Raw genomic sequence first — 23972 nt, 5'->3', positions numbered from 1 at the left:
TCACTAGACCTCTAGTAACTTCTCCGGTAATGTTGCTCGTGCTTGAAGCCTTCTATTTATATGTGTGCCCTTTTCCCCATTTCGATGTATATGTGTATGTCTATCTATGGACTATGTGAATGTGTCTTGTACTTTTCCTTTCTTTTAAGCTAGTTCAAAGAAGCAACAGTGGGTAGGTAAAGTTCTGCTGATTGTAAGATGCTGTATTGCACCTTCTTCAGTACTTTCTCTTTTTTTTTGGTCCTTCAAATTGTTAAATGGGATATCTTTTACACGCAACTTCTATTGCTTTGAAACTCCGCCTATGTGAGCTTTGCAAAGCGTAGCCGGTCCGAAGCCCGGATAAAGGAGGAGGGTTGCTGGGCAACATTAAAGTAATGTAACTAGGAAGAATCTCTGAGTACTCTAGATGACTCTAGCTAAAACAGATGTTATTCGTCTTCCTGCTTTAGTCGAAACTTTCATGTGGATGCAATGAATCACAGATCATGGAACTAATGAGGAATTTGAAATGATTTTGATAAATTGTGGAATTTGAAACTTTTTTGTAAACTAACGACTTGTGGTGGTGGCTGATTAGAAAATGAGTGGAAGTTGACATCCTTTCCTCTCATTCTTGTAGGTCATTCTAGATTGATGCAGGCATCAATGTTGTCCACACTATGCCTCCCCCAATTCCAGGGAGATGATTTTTCTTTAATTTTCTCAACTTTCTTAACTACTTGATTCTGTTTGTTTTGCCTGAATATCATGATGTTCCTTTTCTATCTAATAAATATATCGTGGTTAGGTTTCCGTTTGTTTCTTGAACATTAAATGTATACATCTCATCTTTCTCCTTTTATCTGCTATGCGTCACTATGAGTGCATGTGTTAGCAACACTTCTGTAGGCAACAAATTTCATGCTTTTTAGTGCTGAAAGCACCAGTCACCACCTTCGTATAGCACAGGTTTTTAGACAATTTCAGAAAACATCTTTGTGCAGGTATAAAGATAACTGCTCCAAGTGCACACTCAAAGAGTGATGTTATAGAAATTTCTTTAATTCTCTTTGTGAAATATACTGTCCATATGTTTCTTGTTCTTGTCAGATGGTAACTGGCTCACTCAGGTGTTCTTTATCTTTTGATTATTTGGTAGCAGATCCTGTATGGATAGTTGCTTATTTCTTATTGTCGAAAACATAGATTTGCTTATCATGTGTACTGTGTACGATGAAGTATAATGTCTGCAATTTGTGCTTGCTCTGCTATTCTGTGGATGTGCCATTCTTCATAGATAGATTATGAACTGATTGATAGAATCCTGTGACCATTTGTTTTCTTGATTGCTTCCATGTTCTTATGTTCTGGATGGACAGAAACGTGGAATCATCTCCATACTGTGGAGTTCATCAAGCAATTGACTATAGGAAATCGCGAGTCATAACTTTACTCCAAAGAAGTCAAAAGAGCATCGTGGTGTATTTCATTCTTCATTACAGAGGGTTTTTGCAATTTAATCTCATTCTACTCTTGCTGGATAGATATTGCTCCTGCACAAGGATCAAAAGTCTCACATTCTTGTAACTTATTTCCGATCAGTGGTTTAACTGACTAAAACTACTTGTTGATTCACCTTTGTGATTTTCTTGGTGTCCTCTTCTACTTAGTATTGAGTCATTTAACTTACTGGGAGAATTGAAAATTTATTGATTTTAACTTCTTTTCCACAATACTCTGGAGAATGGATAAAAAAAAGTCCTATTGCATTTTAAGAAATATTGCTATATATTCTGTTTATACCAGGGACGTTTCTATTTTGAACCACGTGGTTGCACTTGCATAGATGAATATCTGTTCAAAACGCAGGTTTGCCTTCACCCTGCAAACTCGTTATGTCTGCCAACGTTAAAAGTTTACCCTCGTGTTTTTTTTTTTTGGTTTTGGGGGGGGGGGGGGGGGGGGGGGAGGAGGAGAGAATGAGTAAAGCAGCATTAAAGTACTACTGATACATATTTGTTAAATCCCAGGCTACTGATACATTTTATTTACAAGGCTTGACTCTGAAGCTCAATGCAGCATCAAAGTAGTAGCCAAAAATCCGAAAGAAACTTTAAATTCTGATTTCAGACCATACATCCCCCTCTTCAGTCACAGAGCACACGCCTTAGCTGTGTGCTCTCCCCGTCTTGAACTAGCACACACCTTAGTTCTAGGCTAGTTCTTTGCCTCTAGAACTTTCATCCTCTTAATGTGGTTGCTACCATCAACGCAATCTGCATCAACTTTTCCTCTTCAACTATTGCCCTGTGTAAGCTTTTCAGTTGATATGTGTGACAAAGCTTTACGTAACAATGAAAGGACAGAAATCTGGTTAAGACTCGGATTAGAAATCTCATTTTATATGGGACATCTCATGCAGGTTTTCCTGGTTTACCAAATTTGCCGAGCTTTTTTAACGTGGTTTGATTTAAACCAGGCATGTCCATTGGCAAATATATCTGACATTCAGCTCCTCTAGCCATCTAAAAACTTATGCAACTTCTACCCAACTACAGCCAGGAAACTTTTTCAGCTTCTTCTTCTTGATCACCCTTTTCAACTTTGCAACATTTGCCCACTTACTTGCATCAGCATATAAACTTGATAGCAACACACTACTTCCAGCACTCTCAGGTTCAAGTTTAGCCAGTTGTTTAGCTGCAATCTCTGCTAAATCCATATTTCCATGCTGCCTACATGCTCCTAAAAATGCTCCCCAAACAAATAAATCAGGTTCAATTGGCATGCTCTGAATCAAATTGTAGGCCTCATCAAGTTTCCCTGCTCTTCCTAAAAGATCCACCATACACGCGAAATGCTCCAATCTTGGCTTAATCGCGTATTTATCCTGCATCATTTTGAATAAACTTTCTCCATACTGAACCATTCCAGCATGACTACAAGCAGTGAGAGCTGCTGTGAAAGTCAAGTGATCTGGTTTCCTTTCTTCCTCTCTTAACATTTGATTGAATAGCTCAATTGCTTCACTGCAATACCCATGATTTGCATAGCCAAAAATCATCGAATTCCACGTCACACTATTTCTTTCAGATGTCTTGGAAAACAATTCCTTTGCTTCAGATATAAGTCCACATTTTGCATACATATCTATGAGAGCACTTTTCACATATACATCCTTCTCAATCCCTGTCACCATTGTATAACCATGTATCTCCCTACCAAGCATCAAGTCTGCAACAGTTGCACAAGCAGGCAATATACTACTGACTGTAGCTGAAGTTGGGCACAACCCAACATCCAACATTCGCTTAAACATACCAAAAGCTTCCCTGTTATGAAAATTCTGCACAAGCCCAGAAATAATACTAGTCCAAGAAACTACATCTAGCTCAAGACCATCATCATGCATCAGTTCAATAACTTTACAAACCAGAACCTGATCATCTTCTTGTGAAAATCCCGCGATCAGAGTGTTATATGTCACCACATTAGGCTTCATTCCTTGAATTTTCATCTCCTCAACTAATACCAACGCGTCATTGACAATCCCATATTGAAGATAACCCGAAACCAAAGCATTCATTGCCACCAAATCTTTATCCACCATACCATAAAATACCCTTTTCGCCTTCTCAACTTTACCACACTTTGAATACATATCTATCAATGCACTAACTACATATGAGTCAAATTCAAACTCATTCTTCAGAATCACACCATGTAATATCGCCCCCGTCCGAAAATCACTGAAACGTCCGCAGGCTTTGAGAACACTGGGAAGAACAAACTTATTAGGCTTCACTCCTTCCCTTTGCATCTCAGAGAAAACACTCATTGCTTCCTCATAAAACCCATGTCGAGCATAGGCTCCGATGAGAACAATCCAACGGCGAATATTTGATTCGGGAATTTGGTCGAACAGTTTACGTGCATGGGGTAACTGTTTACGTTTGGCATAAAAAGCAATGAGCTTGGAGGCAAAATGGGTTTTTTGAGCCAATCCATTGATAACCAAATGTGCATGTAATGTTTTGCCTGATTGGAGGGCGCCAATTTGAGCGTAGGCTTCGAGGAGTTTCGTGTATACGTCGGATGTGCAATTGAAGGAATGATAAACAATGGGGTTCGTAGAGACCCTGGTCATCACTTTGGCTCCAATGACCATTTTAGTTAGCTTTGAATAACTATGGCTAGAAGTCCCTGTGTCAAACAAACTGCGTTTTGAGAGGAAGAAAAGTACTCTTTCCGTTTTAATTTGTTTGGCTTGACACAAAATTTAATAAATATATCATAAAATTTGTGTAACCGTAAAACGTTTAAAACTTGTGATTTTAAATAAGACATAATATTTGTGTGATTATAAATCTTCCCAGTAAGGAAATATAAGAATGTACAAATCTTTTTTAAACAGATTAATAAGAAAATAATACCGATCTTTTTAAAACAGGGAATTACTACGTAATATACCTTTTTTTAAAGCCAAATGGTTCCTTATTTCATATTTTTGGGCCGAAATATAACTCAACTTATGCATGTGTGGATGTTTGTCTGTCCTTTTTTGTGTTTTTCAAATACAAAGATTTATGTCTCAAAATGATCGGAAATTGAAGGATTATGTTATAACTTGCTACTTCACACATCTTGACCTGATCAATATTGACTATAATTTTGGACAGAGAACCATCTTTTTATTAACATTTAATATTTTATCAATCCATATTAGTTTAGCAAGATTACGTAATAAATGGAAATGAGAATTTATATGAATTAACTATAGTTAAATTATAAATATGACTTGATTCGTCAATAATTTCATAGATCTACACAAGAATCGTTATTGATAGATTATACAATTACAGCAAATCAAGCAGAGATCTATTGATACGCGAGGCAATGGAACGGTAGCAGAAGAACAGAGAAAGGAAAGACAGGAAAGGAAAAGATAAATGCAACAATAAAACTATAGCAAAATAAAAGGGATCTTCATTCATAATAACAAAAGGAGATAATTACACCATATAGAGAGGAAAATAAGAAAATGACCTAAGCAACTACAGTTGTGTACGCGACTCCATCTGCCATATCAGTAACTAACTAGGCAAGACCTTTTTTATATCAGACAAGGGAAATTAAGTAGCCAATGTGTAATATAAGGAACTATCTAATTTAAAAGATAAGGGACTTAAGTGATCACCATTGAAACATCTATCCCTTTTATATATCCTAACGACTTAACCGTTATGTATCATCTTCTCAGCTCAATGTACAACTTCCGCAAGCATCCTCTCTTTACTCCATATCAGATCCCCCCTATCAAAATCTTCCTTGTCCTCAAGGAAGGAAGGATGAAAACCTAACCATGAGGGAGTGATAATCTTCCCAAGTAGCGTGTTCAGGAGTTAATTGATCCCATTGCACCAGAACTTGAGTGACTGCCTTATTCCCTTTCTGTACCATGCGCCTATCGATGATTTTCTGAGGATTTGGGTAGTAAGGGCTGGATATGTCAAGTACGAGAGGGTGAGAGATATTTGTAGGCAAGTTGTGGCATTATTTGAGTTGGGAAACATGAAATGTGGGGTGTAGAAGTAACTAAGGAGGAAGAGACAATTTGTATGCAACAGGGCTAATCTTTTGTAAAGTTTGGTATGGCCCATAGTACTTAGCTGAAAGCTTTGAGAAATGAGAGCCTAATAATGTCATTTGTCTGTAAGCCTGAATTTTGAGATAAACCCAATCACCCTCCTTAAATTGCCTATCTGAGCGATGCTTGTTAGCCTGAAGAGTCATTCTTTGTTGTGCTCTTTGGAGATGATGTTTGAGTAGTTGCAGTTTGAATTCTCTTGTCAATAGACTCCTATAAACTTCTTCTATAACTGAGTCACCTGCTACATAGGGTAAATGGAGAGGTGGAGGTTGGCCATAAAGAGCCTCATATGGTGTTGTTTGTATGGAAGAATGAAAGATAGTATTATACCACCACTCAGCATAAGAGAGGTATGAGCACCAATCATATTGTAAGTCATAACAGAAACATCTGAGATATGTTTCAAGGAATCTGTTGATGACTTCTGTCTGGCGTCTGCCCATCAATTTGAGGGTGATATGCTATGGATGTATTAAGTGTCACCCCATGCATAGAGACTAATTCTTGCCAAATTTTGCTGGTGAAGATGGGGTCCCTGTCACTCACTATGTCTTCACGCATGCCATGTAATTTATAGACCTGTTCCTTGAATAGTTTAGCTACTTTTGATGCTGAGTATGGGTGAGAGAGACTCAGGAAGTGAGCATACTTAGTGAGTCTATCGACTACTACTAGAATCACAGTCTTCCCTTTTGATTTGGGCAGACCTTTTATAAAATCCATGATGATGCTTCTCCAAGCTGGGACTGGCAGCTTTAAGGGTTGTAGGAGCCTTGGGTAAGGGGCTCTATCATACTTATGTCTTTGGAAAATGTCATAGCTATTCACATAAGTATGAACATCTTCTCTCAAATCTTTGTAATAAAACAGTGATGCTATCCTCCTGTATGTTTGCTCAATCCCAGAATGTCCTCCCACAAGGGAATCATGCCATAACTACATAATGTTCTTTCTCAATTTGGGATCTGGACCAATCACCAACTTGTCATTTCTCCTAAGCTGATCATGGATAAAGGTGTAGCCTTGTACTTCTGTCCCTTCCTTTAGAGTTTGAATCAAGGCAGTCAGGTTTGTGTCTAATTCCCAACTTTGAGTGATCAGTGTTAGCAGGTCAGTCTGAATGGAGGATAGTGTAAGGGCAGCTAGTTCAGCTACTGGCAATCTAGACAAGACATCAGCCACTTTGTTTTCCTTACCATTCTAATACTCGATTATGAAGTCATACTACATCAGCTTAGCTATCCATTTCAATTGTGAACCTGATGCAGCTTCTGCTCAAGAAGGAACTTAAGAGCCTTTTGATCAGTTTTCATTGTAAAGGCCCTCCCAGTCAAGTATTGAGTCCATTTGTTTACAGCCATAACCAATGCTAATAATTCTTTATCATACACTGACAGTGTTTGGTGCTGAGGTGAGAGGCCCTTGCTCAAGTAGGCTATTGGCTGACCTTTTTACATTAAAACTATACCAATGCCAATGCTAAAAGCATCGGTCTTCACTACAAATGGCGTAGAGAAGTCAGGTAATACCAGAACTGGTGTAGAGGTGAGTGCCTCTTTGAGCTTCTCAAAAGCTGAGTAGCTTTAGGAGATCACTTGAAACTGTATTTCTTGAGTAAATCAGTAAGTGGTTTGCTAAGAACCCTATAACCTTTGATGAACCTTCTGTAGTACCCAGCTAGGCCCAAAATCCCTCGTAACTGTTTGATGTTCACAGGTTCAGGATAGCCTTGGATTGCCTCTATTTTTTTGGGGTCTGTTGTCACTCCTTCAGCAGAAATATAGTGCCCTAAGTATTCAATCCTAGTTGCTGCAAACACACACTTACTCTTTTTAGCAAAAAGTTGGTGTTAAACTAACAATTCAAAAGTGATTCTGAGATTCAGCCAAGGTCTTGCTGAAAACTAGGATATCATCAAAGAACACTAGGATAAACTTTCTCAAATGTGCTTGAAAGATGTGGTTCATAAGCCCTTGAAAGCTAGAAGGTGCATTGGGCAATCCAAATGGCATGACCAAGTATTCGTAGTGTCCTGAGTATGTCTTAAATCCTTTCTTGTGCACATCAGAGGGTGCTATCCTAATCTGATGATAGCGTGCTCTTAAATCTATCTTTGAATAGATTTTTGACCTCCCTCTCCCCCCCCAAGCTCATCCAATAACTCTTCAATGATAGGTATGGGAAATTTATCCTTGATAGTGAATTTGTTTAGAGCCCTGTAATCAACACACAATTGCCATGATTCATCCTTCTTCCCAACTAAGACTATATAGGATGCATAAGACCTAGAGCTATATTGTATGATTCCTTGAGCCATCATTTCATGCACCATGTCTTCAATCAGATTCTTTTGTATTGGGGAGTATATGTATGGTCTAGAATTAACAGGTGAACTTCCTTCTACTAGAGAAATGTGGTGGTCAAATTTTCCCTTGAATGAAGCAAGTGTTTAGGTTCCTGGAAGAGCATTCCATATTCATTAAGCAATGATTGAATTGGCACTGGAATTTCCCCATGGACCTGTGAATCTGTAGTTTGTGGTATGTTGGTAGAGCAGACTTTGATCATAAAAATCTGAGTTGTGTCAACAGAAATATTATTCAAAGCCTTGGCATCAACAATTTTGAATGAAGGTTAAATACCCTGTAGTGTGACAGACTTCCCCAAATAGATAAAGTGTATAAAAAGCTTCTCAAAATTGACCTTGATATCACCTAGTTTGCACAGCCATTGTATTCCCAACACGACATCACAACTGCCTATGGGAAACACTAAGAAGTCATCTTGAAAAAGAACTCCTTACATGAGCCACTGAAACTCCTTGCTTTCCTTAACAGATTGAATGATTCTACCATCAGCTATAGACGTATCATGAGGTGTACTTGGCTGATTTTGCACCCTGTTCTCTTGGAAGCCTTCTCATTGATGAAGTTGTGGGTGGATCCACAATCAATGAGAACATTGATAGGATTTTGTTCAGAGAAGCCCTGTATCTTGAGAGTTCTGTATCCCCTAGTGCCATTCAAGGCTTGAAGTGATATCTCAGAGTTCTCAACAAGATCTTCTTCTTCTTGAGGTTCCTCAGTGCTCTCCACTTCCACTTATATTCCTCCACTGTCTTCCAGTTCTTTTGTACCTATCTCCATAGAATATAGGTGCCTTTTAGCCTTGCATTTATGTCTTGGTGTGAACTTTTCATCATAGAAAATACATATATCCTGGGCCATCTTTTCATCCATTTCAACTGGTGTAAGTCTTCTTTTTCTGAAATCATCAAGGTTAGCAGTAACAGGTTGTTTGTAGGCATGTGTAGCAGTCTTTACCCAACCAGTAGAGCATTGCCCTTGAGATGTCCTTACAGCAGAGTGCAGGTGTGCTGCAGATGTTGCCTTGATAGCTTTGCTTTGTGCAGTAAAGTTGGCCTCATGCAGCCTGGCCAAGTAGTAGGCTTGTGGTAAACTAGTGGGATTTCCAATTCTCATAGCATTGTTGATTTCAGGCTTAAGATTGTTCAAGAAGATGCTAATAGCATATTCTATTGACAGGCTCATTCTGGTCATGATACTATTGAAAGCCTTTTGGTAATCCTTCACACTCCCAGTATGCTTGACATTCATAATTTCAGTCATAGGATCAGAGTACTCAGCCCCAAAACTATCACATAAAACCCATGAGTATTCATCCCAAGTAGGAAGTGGCATTTGCCCTCTACTTCTCATGTATCCTAAATGCCATTGTAAGGCATCCACTTCAAAATGCATGGAAACCAGTCTCATTTTCTGTTGAATAGTAAAGTCCTCATCAGGAAAAAATTGCTCGACCTTGTACAACCATATCCTAAGGTCTTCACCGTTGAATTTTGGAAATTCAACCTTATGGTACTTAGTAAAGAGTATATTGGGAAGTGTCACGTTATGAGTGTGTGGGGTGTACGTGGTGGTGATTGGTAGTTGGAACATTCTGGTAAGAGTAGGGAGTAGATACATATGGGGTCTGGTGGTATAAGGATGGAGGTATATGTGTGTTTTGGTTATAGTAGGCAGATGAAAATTTGCTGGGCTGGTTATATGTTTGATAAAGTGGTGGCATCCTTAGTGGGGAGCCTTGGGGATGTGGTGGTTGATAATACCTTCCTTGATTACTAGAAAAATGGGATATTGTAAGTACTGCTGTTCAAGGAAAGGGGTTTTGAAAAGCTTGCAACCCCGGGGCTGAAAAAGGAGAAGGTTGTAGCTAAGAAGTCCTTGGGTTCTGAATATGCAGGGAAGGGCTAGGGTTTGTGGGAATTTGAGGAGCTGGTGTTGTTAATGTAGTGGTCAAATTAGTTTGGGGGTTTGGAATAATGGAGCTGACAACAGGGTGGATCACAAGTATAGCAGAACTATTAGCCCCATTAGAGATAGGGGAAGCTAAATCACCAAAATCAAATGGCCTGTCATTAGGAGAATAAAGCTCACCTCCACTTTGGGTTACAGATTTTCCACGTTCCAGCCTTTTTCCTCCATGGATGACTTCATTGAGCACCTCTCTAAACTCACTCATGGCTTCCTCCTGATTTTTGCTATTTTGCTCTTGATTTGCCTCCAACTGATCTTGTCTAGATGTGAAACTTGACATATCGAGTGAGATATTTTTGACCACCTCCATAACATTATTCATATTATCAGACATTGGTGCCCACAGGGCCAAGAATTGCTCGGATACACTGATACGTGAGGCAATAGAACAATAGCAAAAGAACAGAGAAAGGAAAGAAAGGAAAGGAAAAGATAAATGCAAAAGATAAAACTAGGGCAAAATAAAAGGGATCTTCATTCATAATAATAAAAAAAGAGATAATTACACCCTATATATAGATGGAAATGAGAAAATGACCTAAGCAACTACAACTGTGTATACGGTCGAAATAGATTTCGGTCTTCGTACGTTTGATCGAGTTCGAATAGTAAGCGATCTAAGTGAGAGCTCGAGGCGAGTTCCGAGGATAGTGCATACAAGCCTCGAGCTCCGAGGCCGGTCGAGGAATCATCTCGGTATCATTATTAAGCCCATGAGCAAATCGAACCGCAAGGCAAAGAGAAGCTTGTCGGAAATACACAGGCTGATTGATACTCACCCCGAATGTCGAACTCGAACTCAAGGCCGAGGGCTCGACCCAATACCGAGCTTGAGCCAGTATCAAGCTCGAGCCAGTATCGAGCTCGAGTCAGTATCGAGCTCGAGCCGGTATCGAGCTCGCAGACAGGAGCCGTTGCAACCTCACTAGGGGAGAGAATCTTGGCAGGAATCGAGGAAGGGACAATTCATCATGGGTTCTCCACTATATATATTTTTTATTGCAAATAATAGTAAGATCCCTCTACTATAAAGGGGGGAATCCCTGTAAACAGAGGAGGACACATTGTAAGACAAGACTACTTCTATTTGTTAAAGAGTAAATCTCTTAAGCTTTTTTACTCAACATACTCATTCTTCTAGTTCAATAATTTATATCTCATTTTTATAGCCAAGAATCCAAACATTTCCACTTCTATGTACGATTTATGTGAGGCTATATCACATATCCTTAGAACTACTTATAAACTCAACTATATCCAATTTTTCGGGTAAAATAATTTGGCGCCCACCGTGGGGACTAAGGATAACAGTGGTTGTTTGATACAAATCCGCAATACGCACCAGTTTACAACTCTGAATCAGCAATAGAAAACCCTCGATTCATGGCTTTACCTATCGGCCATGAAGCCGGCATTCAGGATGAAACCAACAACTTGATACCCAGGGCCGGAAGGCCACTAAACGATGTCACTGAAGCTCGAGTCGGAGTACCTAAAATCCGAGTCAGAGTACTATTAGATGTCAATTCACAAGTGGCTCTTGAGGCAAACCAACGTTCCGAACCAGAAAAGAGCATTCAGGGCGGTACTCGATCCTTAGCTCGAGATGCCCATAACGTGGAGGAGATAGGAGTCAGCTTACGGATGATCTTCGAGATGTTAGTAGCCGAGCAAATAGCGATAGCTTAGTTGCAGAGCTAAACTCGAGTACAAAGAAGGCCGGAGCCCGATCCGCTCCGGGAAATCACCCACAGAACAGAGCCAGCCATAGTGAAGTCAAACAAGCAAGAATCTGGGATTACTCTCGAAATTACCAAATTTCTCGAGGAGCTCACAAAACGAGTCAAAGCCAACGATAAAAAAGTAAAAACATATAATTCCAGGGTCGATCAGATCCCGGGAGCCCCACCAATGATAAAAGGGTTGGATTCGAAGAAATTCATCCAAAAGCCTTTTCCCTCGAGTGCAGCCCCAAAACCAATCCCCAAAAAATTTCGTATGCCCAAAATTCCCAAATATAACGGTACGACTGATCCCAAAGAACACGTCACCTCTTACACGTGTGCCATCAAGGGTAATAATTTGGAAGACGACGAGATCGAATCCGTGTTATTGAAGAAATTCGGAGAGACCCTCTAGAAGGGAGCGATGATTTGGTATTATAATTTGCCCCCAAATTCCATCGATTCTTTTGCCATGTTAGCGGATTCATTTGTAAAGGCACATGCTGGTGCCATAAAGGTTGCAACAAGAAAATCGGACCTCTTCAAAGTAAATCAAAGGTAATGAAATGCTAAGGGAGTTCGTGTCCCGATTTCAAATGGAACGCATGGAATTGCCACCGGTCACAGACGACTGGGCCGTCCAAGCTTTCACCTAAGGGTTGAACGAGCAAAGTTCAATAGCATCACGTCGGCTGAAACAAAATTTGATCGAGTATCTAGCAATGACTTGGTCGGATGTACACAACTGATATAAGTCAAAAATCAGGGTCAAAGACGACCAGTTGGGAGCTCCTTCCGGATCCGTGCACCGGAACAGGGCAGCTATTAAAACCCAGAGGGATATCGACAGAGAACGAAGGTCGAACAAAGACCGATATCAACCGTACGTCACAGATCGAATGAACAATGGCCCAGCGCACAATTCCTCTCGGAACAATCGAAGGAGTGATCGAGGACAAAATTCTCGGGGGCTTATGAGAAAGAGTGGCTTCGATAAATATGGCGATCCTAAAGAGGCACCTTGGCTATCAGAATAAAATTTCAGCGTCGACGCATCGGGCATTGTATCGGCGATCGGAAGAATCAAAGATACTAGATGGCCCAGACCCATGCAAACCGACCCTTCCCAAAGAAACCTGAACTTGATGTGCAAGTATCATGGCACGCATGGCCACAGGACCGAGGATTGCAGACAATTGAGAGAAGAGGTAGCTTGCCTATTCAATGAGGGCCACCTTCGAGAGTTCCTCAGCGACCGAGCCAGGAATCACTTCAGAGAAAGGGACACCAATAAAAAGGATAAACAAGAGGAACCTCTGCATATCATCCATATGATCATCGGTGGAGTCGATACTCCGCAAGGGCCCGTGCTCAAGTACGGCAAGATACCGGCCATAGGGGAAAAACGAACTCGAAGTTATGTACCCAAGGACACTTTATCATTCAGAATTGAAGAAGCCGAGGGCATCTCTCAACCTCACAACGAAGCTCTGGTAATTTCTATCCTACTAAATATAGCTCAAGTTAAGCGTGTTTTAGTGGATCCAGGTAGTTCTGCGAATATCATCTGATCTTGGGTAGTGGAACAGCTCGGTTTGCAGAATTAAGTCGTGCCCGCAGCTCGGGTCTTGAATGGTTTCAATATGGCCACTGAAACGACTAAAGGTGAGATTACTCTACCATTGAATATAGCTGGAACCATCCAAAATACCAAATTCCACGTAATCGAAGGGGATATAAGGTATAATGCCCTACTCAGAAGACCTTGGATCCACAATATGAAGGCGGTGCCTTCGACCCTCCACCAAGTAATGAATTTTCCTACGTCGGACGGTGTGAAAACAGTACGCGAGGAGTAACATGCTGCGAATGAAATATTTGCGGTCGATGAGGTAACACCGATGCCAATGCTATCGGTCTTGGAAAGATCGAGCACTAAAGATAGACGAGAAACCAAATAGCAATCATAGCCACCAGTCTCGACCGAACCGGTGGAATAGGAAATAGAGGATGGCGGGGAAGAGTTTCTGACACGTCGAGCTTTCATCATCCCCGACGGCTCCAATGCCACCAAATCTATGATCGAAGAACTGGAGCAAGTTATATTAATCAAATATCTGCCCGAGAAAAAGGTATACCTGGGAACGGGATTGACCCCCGAACTCAGGGAAAAACTCATTCGATTTCTTATTGATAACATAGACTGTTTTGCTTGGTCCCATTTAGACATGGAAGGGATCCCGCCATCAATAACGACGCACCAGTTGAGCTTGGACCCTAGGTTCAAACCGGTGAAGCAAAAACGAAGATCTCAGTCCGAGGTAAACCACGCATTTGTAAAGGATGAGGTAACTAGATGTAACGACCCGGCCAATCGTTCCGAGAGTTATAGCCCCATTTCTCCATTCCTGCTTCTTTATGTGTTGTTCAGCGGTGTTGAGTTGTATCGAGTTGGTAGGTTTCGGTCCTGAGTAGTTTTGGAGTGAAATGAACACTTAGTCTCTTAGTTAGAAAGTTAAGTTAGAAAAGTCAACTGGAAGTTGACTTATGAGTAAATGAATTCAGATGTGGATTTTTATGATTCGATTAGCTTCGTTGGATGATTTTAGACTTAGGAGTGTGTCCGGAATATAATTTGGAGGTCCGTGGTAGAATTAGGCTTGAATTGGCGAAAGTTAGAAATTTGGCGATTTTGGTCGGCGATGAAAAATTAGGTATCGGGGTCGGAATGAAATTCTGGAAGTTGGAGTAGGTTTGTAGTGTCATTTGTGATGTGTGTGCAAAATTTGAGGTCATTTGGACGTGGTTTGATAGATTTCGGCGTCGTTGGCGAATTTTGGAAGTTTAGAAGTTCTTAGGCTTGAATCTGAGGTTGATTTGGTATTTTGGTATTGTTTTGGGTGTTCCGAAGGTTCGACTAAGTTTGGGTAGTGATATATGACTTGTTGGAATTATTGGTTGAGGTCCCGAGGGCCTCGGGTGAGTTTCGGATAGGTTTGGGTTGTGTTGCGCTCGTTTTTCTTATATTTCGACGTTGTTTCTTCAAGCATAAATGATATCATATTAGACAAATGAGCTCTGATTTCTTTTTTGATTAAATAATTAGATCTGTATCGTAATTAAGGACCCGTAGAAAAAAGAATCGTCAAATTTGGATATCGTATGAGGATTTTATGGTCATTTTATTAAGAATTAGGTTGTTAGATTTTTCAGATTAATTACGAAATTGCTACTGATGGCGTATTTAAAAATCTGCACTATTTGCAAATATTAAAACCTACATATCTCCTTCATTATAAGGTCAAATGGAGTGATTAAAAAGCTTAACTTGACTAAACTTTCACAAGGTATCCATTGGAGGCATAAAAATCGAGCTTCGGGATCGTTTGTTACGGGAAACGAGGCAGAATAGCTGGTAGAAAAATATATAAAACAAGAGTTTGTTCATTTGGTCATATTTTGAGTTGGGGAGCTCGGATTTGGGCAATTTCGGAGGCAATTTTCACCATAGAGATTGGGGTAAGTGTTCTCTACTCGGTTTTGGTTATATTTCATGAATCCATCTTCATTTTTGGGATTTGATTGATGATTTCAAAGTGAAATTGAGGGAGTTAGGGCTTGAGTTTTGGAGAGTTTTAGGTAGGGATTTGAGGGACCAAACGGAGTCCAATTTTGATAAATTTTATATGGTTAGACTCGGGAGAGGATGAGGGTTCTAATTTTGCCATTTTTGACTGGTTCCGAGATGTGGGCATGGGGGGCGGGTTTTGGCCGATTTCGGATTTTTGGCATATTTTGTAGTTTTTATTGTGGAATTCGATTCTTTAGCACATGTTGATAGTAGTATTCTGATTCTGGTTAGAGTCGAAGCTTTTGGAGACCGAGTCCAGAGACGAGGGCATCCCGGAATAGGATTTTACGTTGTTGAGGTAAGTAACAGTTTTAACTCTGGCTTTGAGGGTATAAACCCGGAGAATTTGATATTGTGTGACTGTTTGGAGGTGATACCCATGCTAGGTCACGAACGTGTGGGTGTATACCTCGAGGGATTGAGACTTGATCCGTCCCGTGAGGCCTCATGGCCATCATCTGTGTTTACGTAGTTACTTGTTGTTGAACTTGTCTGCCTTCATGTTAGAGATCATGCTTAGGCTTTATTCATACTCACATTATTTGTACTCAGTTATAGAAATTATTGTACATGTTTACCTCAGTCTTTATTATTTGCTAATATGATGTGATACTTGATGTGGGCTGCGTTCCCTTATTTGTTGATGATGGTGAGGCTAGTGAGGTACATGATTGAGTGAGGTCGAGGGCTTAGTTGTGAGGATATTAATACCATAGCACGTGAGTTGTTCGCGTAGCATGTGAGTTGACCGTGCGGGTCCAAGTATTAATACCATAGCGCGTGAGTTGTCCGTGTAGCACGTGAGCTGACCGTGCGGATCCAGGTATTGATATTATGGCACGTGAGCTGTCCGTGCTTAGCGCTTGGGATTTGGGAGCCCCTCCGGAGTCTGTACACACCCCTAGTGAGCGCAGAGTGTTGAGTGTTTTGAGTGTTGAGTGCTGAGTGCGAGTGATGAGTGATGGAGTGACACTGTTGTGAGGTTGCATTTATTTGTGTTGCTGCTTCATTTATCTGTTAAACTTCTTTGTGGCATTTACTGAGTTATGGAATTTACCTATTTATTTCTGTTTATTTTTAAATTGTGAAAATAAATAATTGGACTGTTTTACTTAACTCGTCACTACTGCTCAGTTCCTTAGTTATTTCTGTTACTACTGAGCCGGTTGTAATCATACTACACCCTGCACTTTATGTGCAAATCCAGGTGAGTTAGAGCGCGGCGATCATTGAGTTCAGGCCGGCTATCTGTGGAGATTGCAACGCAGCTGCTAGCGTCCGCAGGACCTTGTTACTCCTTTTGAAATTTCTTCTTTTGGACAGTTAGATAGTTTATATATCTTAGTTTATAGTTTTAGACACTCATGACTTAGTAACACCCCGATGTTTGGGGCTCGTTTCCGTATTTTTCTATATTATATTTAGAATTGATTTAGTTTATGAGAAATTTAAATATTGATATTGTTTTATTAAATTCTTATAATCGATTTAGTAGTAATATTTTGGGAAATAGGCTTGCCTTGTAACACGATAGGCGCCATCACGACCATGGTTAGATTTTGGGTCGTGACACTAACCTTCTCAAAATAGGATCAATTTGGGAGGTAAAATATCCCGAGTGGTTAGGCAACGTAGTTGTAGTCCCTAAAAGGGGAACAAACTTAGAATATGCATAGATTATAAAGATCTAGACAAAGCATGCCCTAAAGATTCTTTTCCACTGCCTAGCATCGATTGCATGATCGATGCCACAGCCAGCCACGAGATCCTTACTTTTCTCGACGCGTACTCCAGGTACAATCAAATTCGAATGGACCCGGAGGACCAGGAAAAGACTTCATTTATCACCAAGTACGGAACCTATTACTATAATGTAATGCCATTCGGGCTAAAAAACGCAGGTGCTACTTACCAGCGCCTAGTGAATAAAATGTTCGAAGAACAAATAGGTAAGTCGATGGAAGTTTACATTGATGACATGCTAGTTAAGTCCCTGCGCGCAGAGGACCATTTGACTCATTTGCAGGAAACGTTCAAGATCTTAAGGGAATACAACATGAAGCTCAACCCCGAGAAATGTGCTTTCGGGGTTGGATCGGGCAAGTTCCTTGGTTTCATGGTATCGAATTGGGGAATTGAGATCAACCCCGACAAAATTAAGGTCATCGAAGACATCACCGTCGTGGATAGTGTGAAAGCAGTGCAAAGGCTGACCGGGAGGATAGCTGCCTTAGGCCGATTTATTTCGAGGTCATCAGATCGAAGCCACAAATTCTTCTCCCTACTCAAAAGAAAGAACGATTTTGCCTGGACCCCGGAATGCCAACAGGCACTAGAACAATTGAAGCGCTACCTATTGAGCCCACCACTACTTTACACCCCGAGGGCAGATGAGAAGTTGTACTTATACTTGGCGGTATCGGAAATCGCGCTAAGTGGCGTCCTAATTCGAGAAGATCAAGGTACATAGTTTTTTGTTTATTATGTAAGTCGGACCTTAGGGGAAGCAGAGGCTAGATACCCTCACTTAGAGAAATTACCACTTGCGCTAATAAGCGCATCTAGAAAGTTAAGACCATACTTTCAATGTCACCCCATACGCATTTTGAACACTTACCCACTTTGCAATATTTTGCACAAGCCCGAACTATCGGGTCGATTGGCCAAATGGGCCGTCGAACTCAGTGGGTATGATATCGAATATCAACCCCGTACGACCATCAAGTCCCAAATTTTAGCGGACTTCGTGGCCGATTTTACACCCACCCTCGTACCCGAAGTTGAAAAGGAACTCTTGTTAAAATCGGGTACGTCGTCGGGGGTTTAGACCCTCTACACGGATGGTGCTTCAAATGTGAAGGGGTCTGGGTTTGGCATCGTACTGAAACCTCCCACAGGTGGCATTATTAGACAATCCATCAAAACCACTAGATTAAATAACAATGAGGCCGAGTACGAGGCCATGATTGAAGGTCTCGAGCTAGCTAAAAGCCTGGGAGCAGAAGTCATTGAAGCCAAATGTGACTCTTTACTAGTGATGAACCAAGTAAACAAAACTTTCGACGTTAGAGAAGATAGGATGCAAAGGTATTTGGACAAATTACAGGTAACTCTACACCGTTTCAAAGAATGAACCCTACAATATATACCTCGAGAACAAAACTGTGAGGCCGATGCACTTGCAAATTTGGGGTCGTCGGTCGAGGAAGATAAGATCGACTCGGGGACTGTCGTTCAACTCTCGAGATCTGTAATCGAGGATAGACATACCGAAATAAATTCCACGAGCTTAACCTGGGATTGGAGGAATAAGTATATTAAATATTTAAAGAACGGAAAACTTCCATCGAACCTAAAGAATCGAGGGTTCTACGTACCAAGGTTGCTCGATTCACGCTGGTTGAAGATGGAACATTATACAGAAGGACGTTCGATGGACCACTGGCGGTATGTTTGGGACCAGGAGACACTGATTATGTTTTACGAGAGGTTCATGAAGGCACTTGTGGAAACCACTCCGACGCCGAACCATTAATTCGCAAAATCATCAGAGCAGGGTACTACTGGGATAGCATGGAGAAAGACACTAAGGAGTTCGTTCGAAAATGTGATAAATGTCAAAGGTTTGCACCAATGATCCACCAACCCGGAGAGCAGCTTCATTTGGTCATTTCTCCATGGCCATTCATGAAATGGGGAATGAATATTGTCGGCCCTCTACCATCGGCCCCAGGTAAAGCTAAATTCATTCTGTTTATGACTGACTATTTCTCTAAATGGGTTGAAGCACAGGCATTCGAAAAGGTGGGAGAAAAAGAGGTTATAGATTTCATCTGGGACCACATCGTGTGTCGATTTGGGATACCAGCAGAAATAACATGCGACAATGGTAGACAGTTTATCGGCGACAGAGTGACGAAATTCCTCGAAAACCATAAAATAAAAAGAATATTGTCTACACCATATCATCCTAGCGGGAACGGACATGCCGAATCAACGAACAAGATTATCATCCAAAACATAAAGAAAAGATTGAACGAAGCTAAAGGAAAGTGGGGAGAAATTTTGCCCGAAGTCCTTTGGGCATATCGGACAACATCTAAATCCAGTACAGGAGCAACCCCATTTTCCCTAGTGTATGGATCCGATGCCCTAATTCCGGTTGAAGTTGGGGAACCAAGCGCAAGGTTTCGACATACATCGGAAGAATTGAACTACGAGGCAATGAATACTAGCCTTGAACTATTAGATGAAAAATGAGAGGCGGCACTGGTTCGAATGGCTGCACAAAAACAACGAATCGAAAGGTACTACAACAGAAGAACCAACCTCCCCCATTTCAAGGCCGGAGACTTGGTCCTAAGGAAGGTCACCTTTAACACTCGAGATCCCAATGAAGGGAAACTCGGTCCAAATTGGGAAGGACCATATCAAGTCCTCGATATAGTCAGGAAAGGGTCTTATAAACTTGGAGCAATGGACGGAAAACCGTTACCAAACAATTGGAACATATCGCTTCTCAAATTATTGTTAAGGGTATGATTTTCTCCTCTATCGTCTATATACGTGCATTCGACACTAAATCATTGCAGTAATTCGACGAAAAACATCCATACCTCTGGTTTCAAAGCATGCGTTGTACTCTTTTTCCCTTAAGTTTGGCTTTTATCCCAAATGGGTTTTTCCGACGAGGTTTTTAACGAGACAACAACTATGTTCTACCCGGGGACAAATCAATAGTATCTGAGGCTCTTTCATAATCAACCTCGAATACTGGGGGGCTACTAAGCGAATAAATCAAATTCCGGCACAAGAAAGTTGTTCCATATCAAATTCATGACAAACAGGGACTCGATAGAGAAAAGTGTAAGGGCCAAATGTGTCACGACCCGAACATTCCCACCGACGGGACCATGATGGCGCCTAACATTTCACTTGCCAGGCAAGCCAACGTTAGAGAATCATTAAACCAATTTCTTATTTCCATTCAGTAAATTACAATAATTAACTAAAATAAAATATATTAAGTGTGGAATATCATAAAACTATATTAATTACTACCATCCGGATCTGGAGTCATAATTCATGAGCATTATAGAATTTACTACAAGTAATAGTCTGAAAGAAATACAACTGTCTGAATGAAAGAAAACAGTAGGACATAAAAGATAGACGGGGACTTCAAGGTCTGTGAACGCCGATAGATCTACATTGAGTCTCCGGACAGCGGACCAGCAGCAAATCTCGATCAACCTAAGCCGGTATCAAAATCTGCACAGAAAGTGTAGAGTGCAGCATCAGTACAACCGACCCCATGTACTGGTAAGTGTTGAGCCTAAACTCGATGAAGTAATGACGAGGCTAAGGCAAGGCACCTATAAATCAACCTGTACAATTTAACAGTGTATACACAAATAACAGGAATGAAGAACTAAACAAGAAATGTTGGGAGGGAAAACATACTGAGAGGAATACAAGATAAAGAATTGCAACAGAATGATTACCAGAGAAGTCAATATACCATGAATCAACAGGAATAGTGAATACAGTAAGGAAAAATGTACGTCATCACCCTTCGTGCTTTTACTCTCAATCTCACCATAAAATTAATAGAAACGGCACGGCATCACCCTTTGTGCTTTTACTCTCATATCATGGCATGGCATCACCCTTCGTGCATTAACACTCACAATATGGCATGGCATCACCCTTCGTGCATTAACACTCACAATATGGCACGGCATCACCCTTCGTGCATTAACACTCACAATATGGCACGGCATCACCCTTCGTGCATTAACACTCACAATATGGCATGGCATCACCCTTCGTGCATTAACACTCTCCCTTACCATAATGCAATGCATAAATAACAGCAGAGAGACAGAATAACAAGTTCAAACCTTACTTCAATATTTGGTTTCATAATATCAATCTCAACTTTGAAATAAAAACTCAATTATCACTAGAAAATTCGTAAACATGATAAGAACGATAAATTGAACAATACTAGCATAACACGTAGCAATTTGACATAGGAAAAGACAATTTAAGAAAAACAGAGAAACTTGAAAAAAAAAAAACAAGTAAATATGGCGGCGCATAAGTACTCGTCACCTCACATATACGCCGCTCACATGGATTTCACTTAGCATGTAATCTAAGGTTCCCAATTCCCTTAAGTCAGGGTTAGACACAACACTTATCTCGCTCCAAATGCCACTTAATTCTCAATCACAGCTTTTTCTTTGGAATTCACCTCCAAACCACTCGTATCTATTCAAAAATAACTCAATAATATCAAATATTGCTAAAGGAATCAATTATATTGCATAAATTAAATTTCCCACATTTTCCTCCAAAAAAGTCAAAAAATTGACCCCGGGCCCGCTTGGTAAAAACCCGAGGTTCGGACCAAAATCCTTTTACCCATTCACCCCCGAGCCCGAATATGTAATTAGTTTTGGAATCCGACCTTAAATTGAGGTCTAAATCCCCAAATTTTTGAAATCCCTATTTTCTACCCAAACCCCTAATTCTACCATGAAAACTCTAGATTTTAGGTTGAAAATTTAATAAATGTAATGGGTAATTGAAAGAAAATAGTTTAGAATCACTTACCAACAATTTGGGGAAGAAATGGCTCTTGAAAAATCGTCTCTCACCGTTTTGTTTTTGAGAAAAATGAATTTTGGCTAAAATCCCGTTTTTGATTCTGTTTTAGGCACTAGGCGACAGTATGCATCGCGTTCGCAAGGCCACTATCGCGTTCGCCAAGGGTACTGACTGCCAAGCCTTCGCGTTCGCGAGACCTAGCTCGCATTCGCGATGGTTACTCCCCCTGGCCTTCGCGTTTGCAAGACGTTGCTCGCGTTCGCGATGAAGGAAAGACCAACCCCCCCCCTCCCCCCAAGTCCCCACAAGCTTTGCGTTCACGTTGAGCCGTTCGCGTTCGCGAAGGGTAAACCCCCATCACTTCGCATTCGTGACCAGGCCTTCGCGTTCGCGAAGAAGAAGTCTTAACCTCATCCGGTTACTCTTCGCGTTCGCGAGAGGACCTTCGCGAATGCGAAGAAGGATATGACAGACGCCAGAATCTGCAGAAAACCAGATTTTCAAAGTCCAAAACATCCTGTGGCCTATCCAAAACTTACCCGAGCCATCGGGGCTTCAAACCAAACATGCACACAGGTCTAAAAATATCATACGGACCTACTCGCGCGATCAAATCGCCAAAATAACACCTAGAACTCTAAATTTAGCACCAAATCAAATGAAATTCTCAAGAACACTTTAAAATTTCTATTTTCTCAACTGGACGGCCGAATCACGTCAAATCAACTCCGTTTCTCACCAAATTTCACAGACAGGTCTTAAATATCATAATGAACCTGTACTGGGCTCCGCAACCAAAATACGGACCCGGTACTAATAATGTCAAACATCAATCAATTCTTAAAAATAATTAATTTTTAGACTTTTAATTTTCATCAAAAATTCATAACTTGAGCTAGGGACCTCCGAATTCGATTCCGGGCATATGCTCAGATCCCATAATTTGATACGGACCCACCGGGACCGTCAAAATATGAATCCGGGTCTGTTTACCAAAAATGTTGACCGAAGTCAACAAAAATCAACTTTTAAGGCAAAAATTCTTATTTTCATTAGTTTTCAACATAAAAGCTTTTCGAAAACCTGCCCGGACTGCGCACGCAAATCGAGGAGGGTAAAAATGAAAATTTTAAGGCTTAAGAGCGCAAATTCGAGCTCTAAATCATAAAATGACCCTTTGGGTCATACAATCTCCACCTCTAAAACAACCGTTCGTCCTCGAACGGACATAGAAAAGTACCTGGACTGGTGAAAAGGTGGGGATATCTGCTCCGGATATCGGACTCGGACTCCCAAGTAGCTGCCTCAATAGGCTAACCTCTCCACTGCACTCGAACTGAAGGGTAACTCTTTGACCTCAACTGACGAACTTGCCGGTCTAGAATGGCCACCGGCTCCTCCTCGTTAGTCAAATCCTTATCCAACTGGACAGAGCTGAAATCTAACACGTGGGACGGGTCACCATGATATTTCCGGAGCATAGACACATGGAATACTGGATGAACTGAGGATAACCCTAGAGGCAACGCAAGTCGATAAACTACCTCCCCCACTCTCTCGAGGATCTCAAATGGTCCGATATACCTAGGGTTCAACTTGCCCTTTTTTCCAAATCTCATAACACCCTTCATGGGCGATACCCGAAGCAATATTCTTTCTCCAACCATGAATGCAATATCACGAACTTTACGGTCAGCAAAACTCTTTTGCTTGGACTGAGCTGTACAAAGTCGATCCTGTATAATCTTGACCTTGTCCAAGGCCTCTTGAACTAAATCTGTACCCAATAACCGAGCCTCCCCCGGCTCGAACCACCCAACTGGTGATTTATACCATCTACCATATAATGCCTCATAGGGAGCTATCTGAATGCTCGACTGGTAGCTGTTATTGTAGGCAAACTCCGCTAACGACAAAAATTGATCCCAAGAACCTCCAAAGTCAATAACACAAGCGCGAAGCATATCCTCCAAGATCTGAATAGTACGCTCGGACTGCCCGTCCATCTGAGGATGAAATGTTGTGCTCAAATC

At 41.0% G+C, this 23972-nt stretch overlaps 1 protein-coding gene across 1 annotated transcript; it reads right to left on the bottom strand.

Annotated features, from left to right (window-relative positions):
- Positions 1–1966: 1966 nt before the first annotated feature.
- Positions 1967–4251, bottom strand: LOC104121445 (pentatricopeptide repeat-containing protein At5g59600). Its single transcript, XM_070196361.1, has one exon. The coding sequence runs from the start codon at positions 4148–4150 to the stop codon at positions 2516–2518; it is 1635 nt and encodes a 544-aa protein (XP_070052462.1). The 5' UTR covers positions 4151–4251; the 3' UTR covers positions 1967–2515.
- Positions 4252–23972: the final 19721 nt, after the last annotated feature.

This window comes from Nicotiana tomentosiformis, chromosome 2, assembly GCF_000390325.3.
Source record: "Nicotiana tomentosiformis chromosome 2, ASM39032v3, whole genome shotgun sequence".
Classification (NCBI taxonomy): domain Eukaryota; kingdom Viridiplantae; phylum Streptophyta; class Magnoliopsida; order Solanales; family Solanaceae; genus Nicotiana; species Nicotiana tomentosiformis.
Note: the sequence above shows the minus strand (reverse complement) of the source record. Positions and strands in the feature narration are given on the sequence as shown.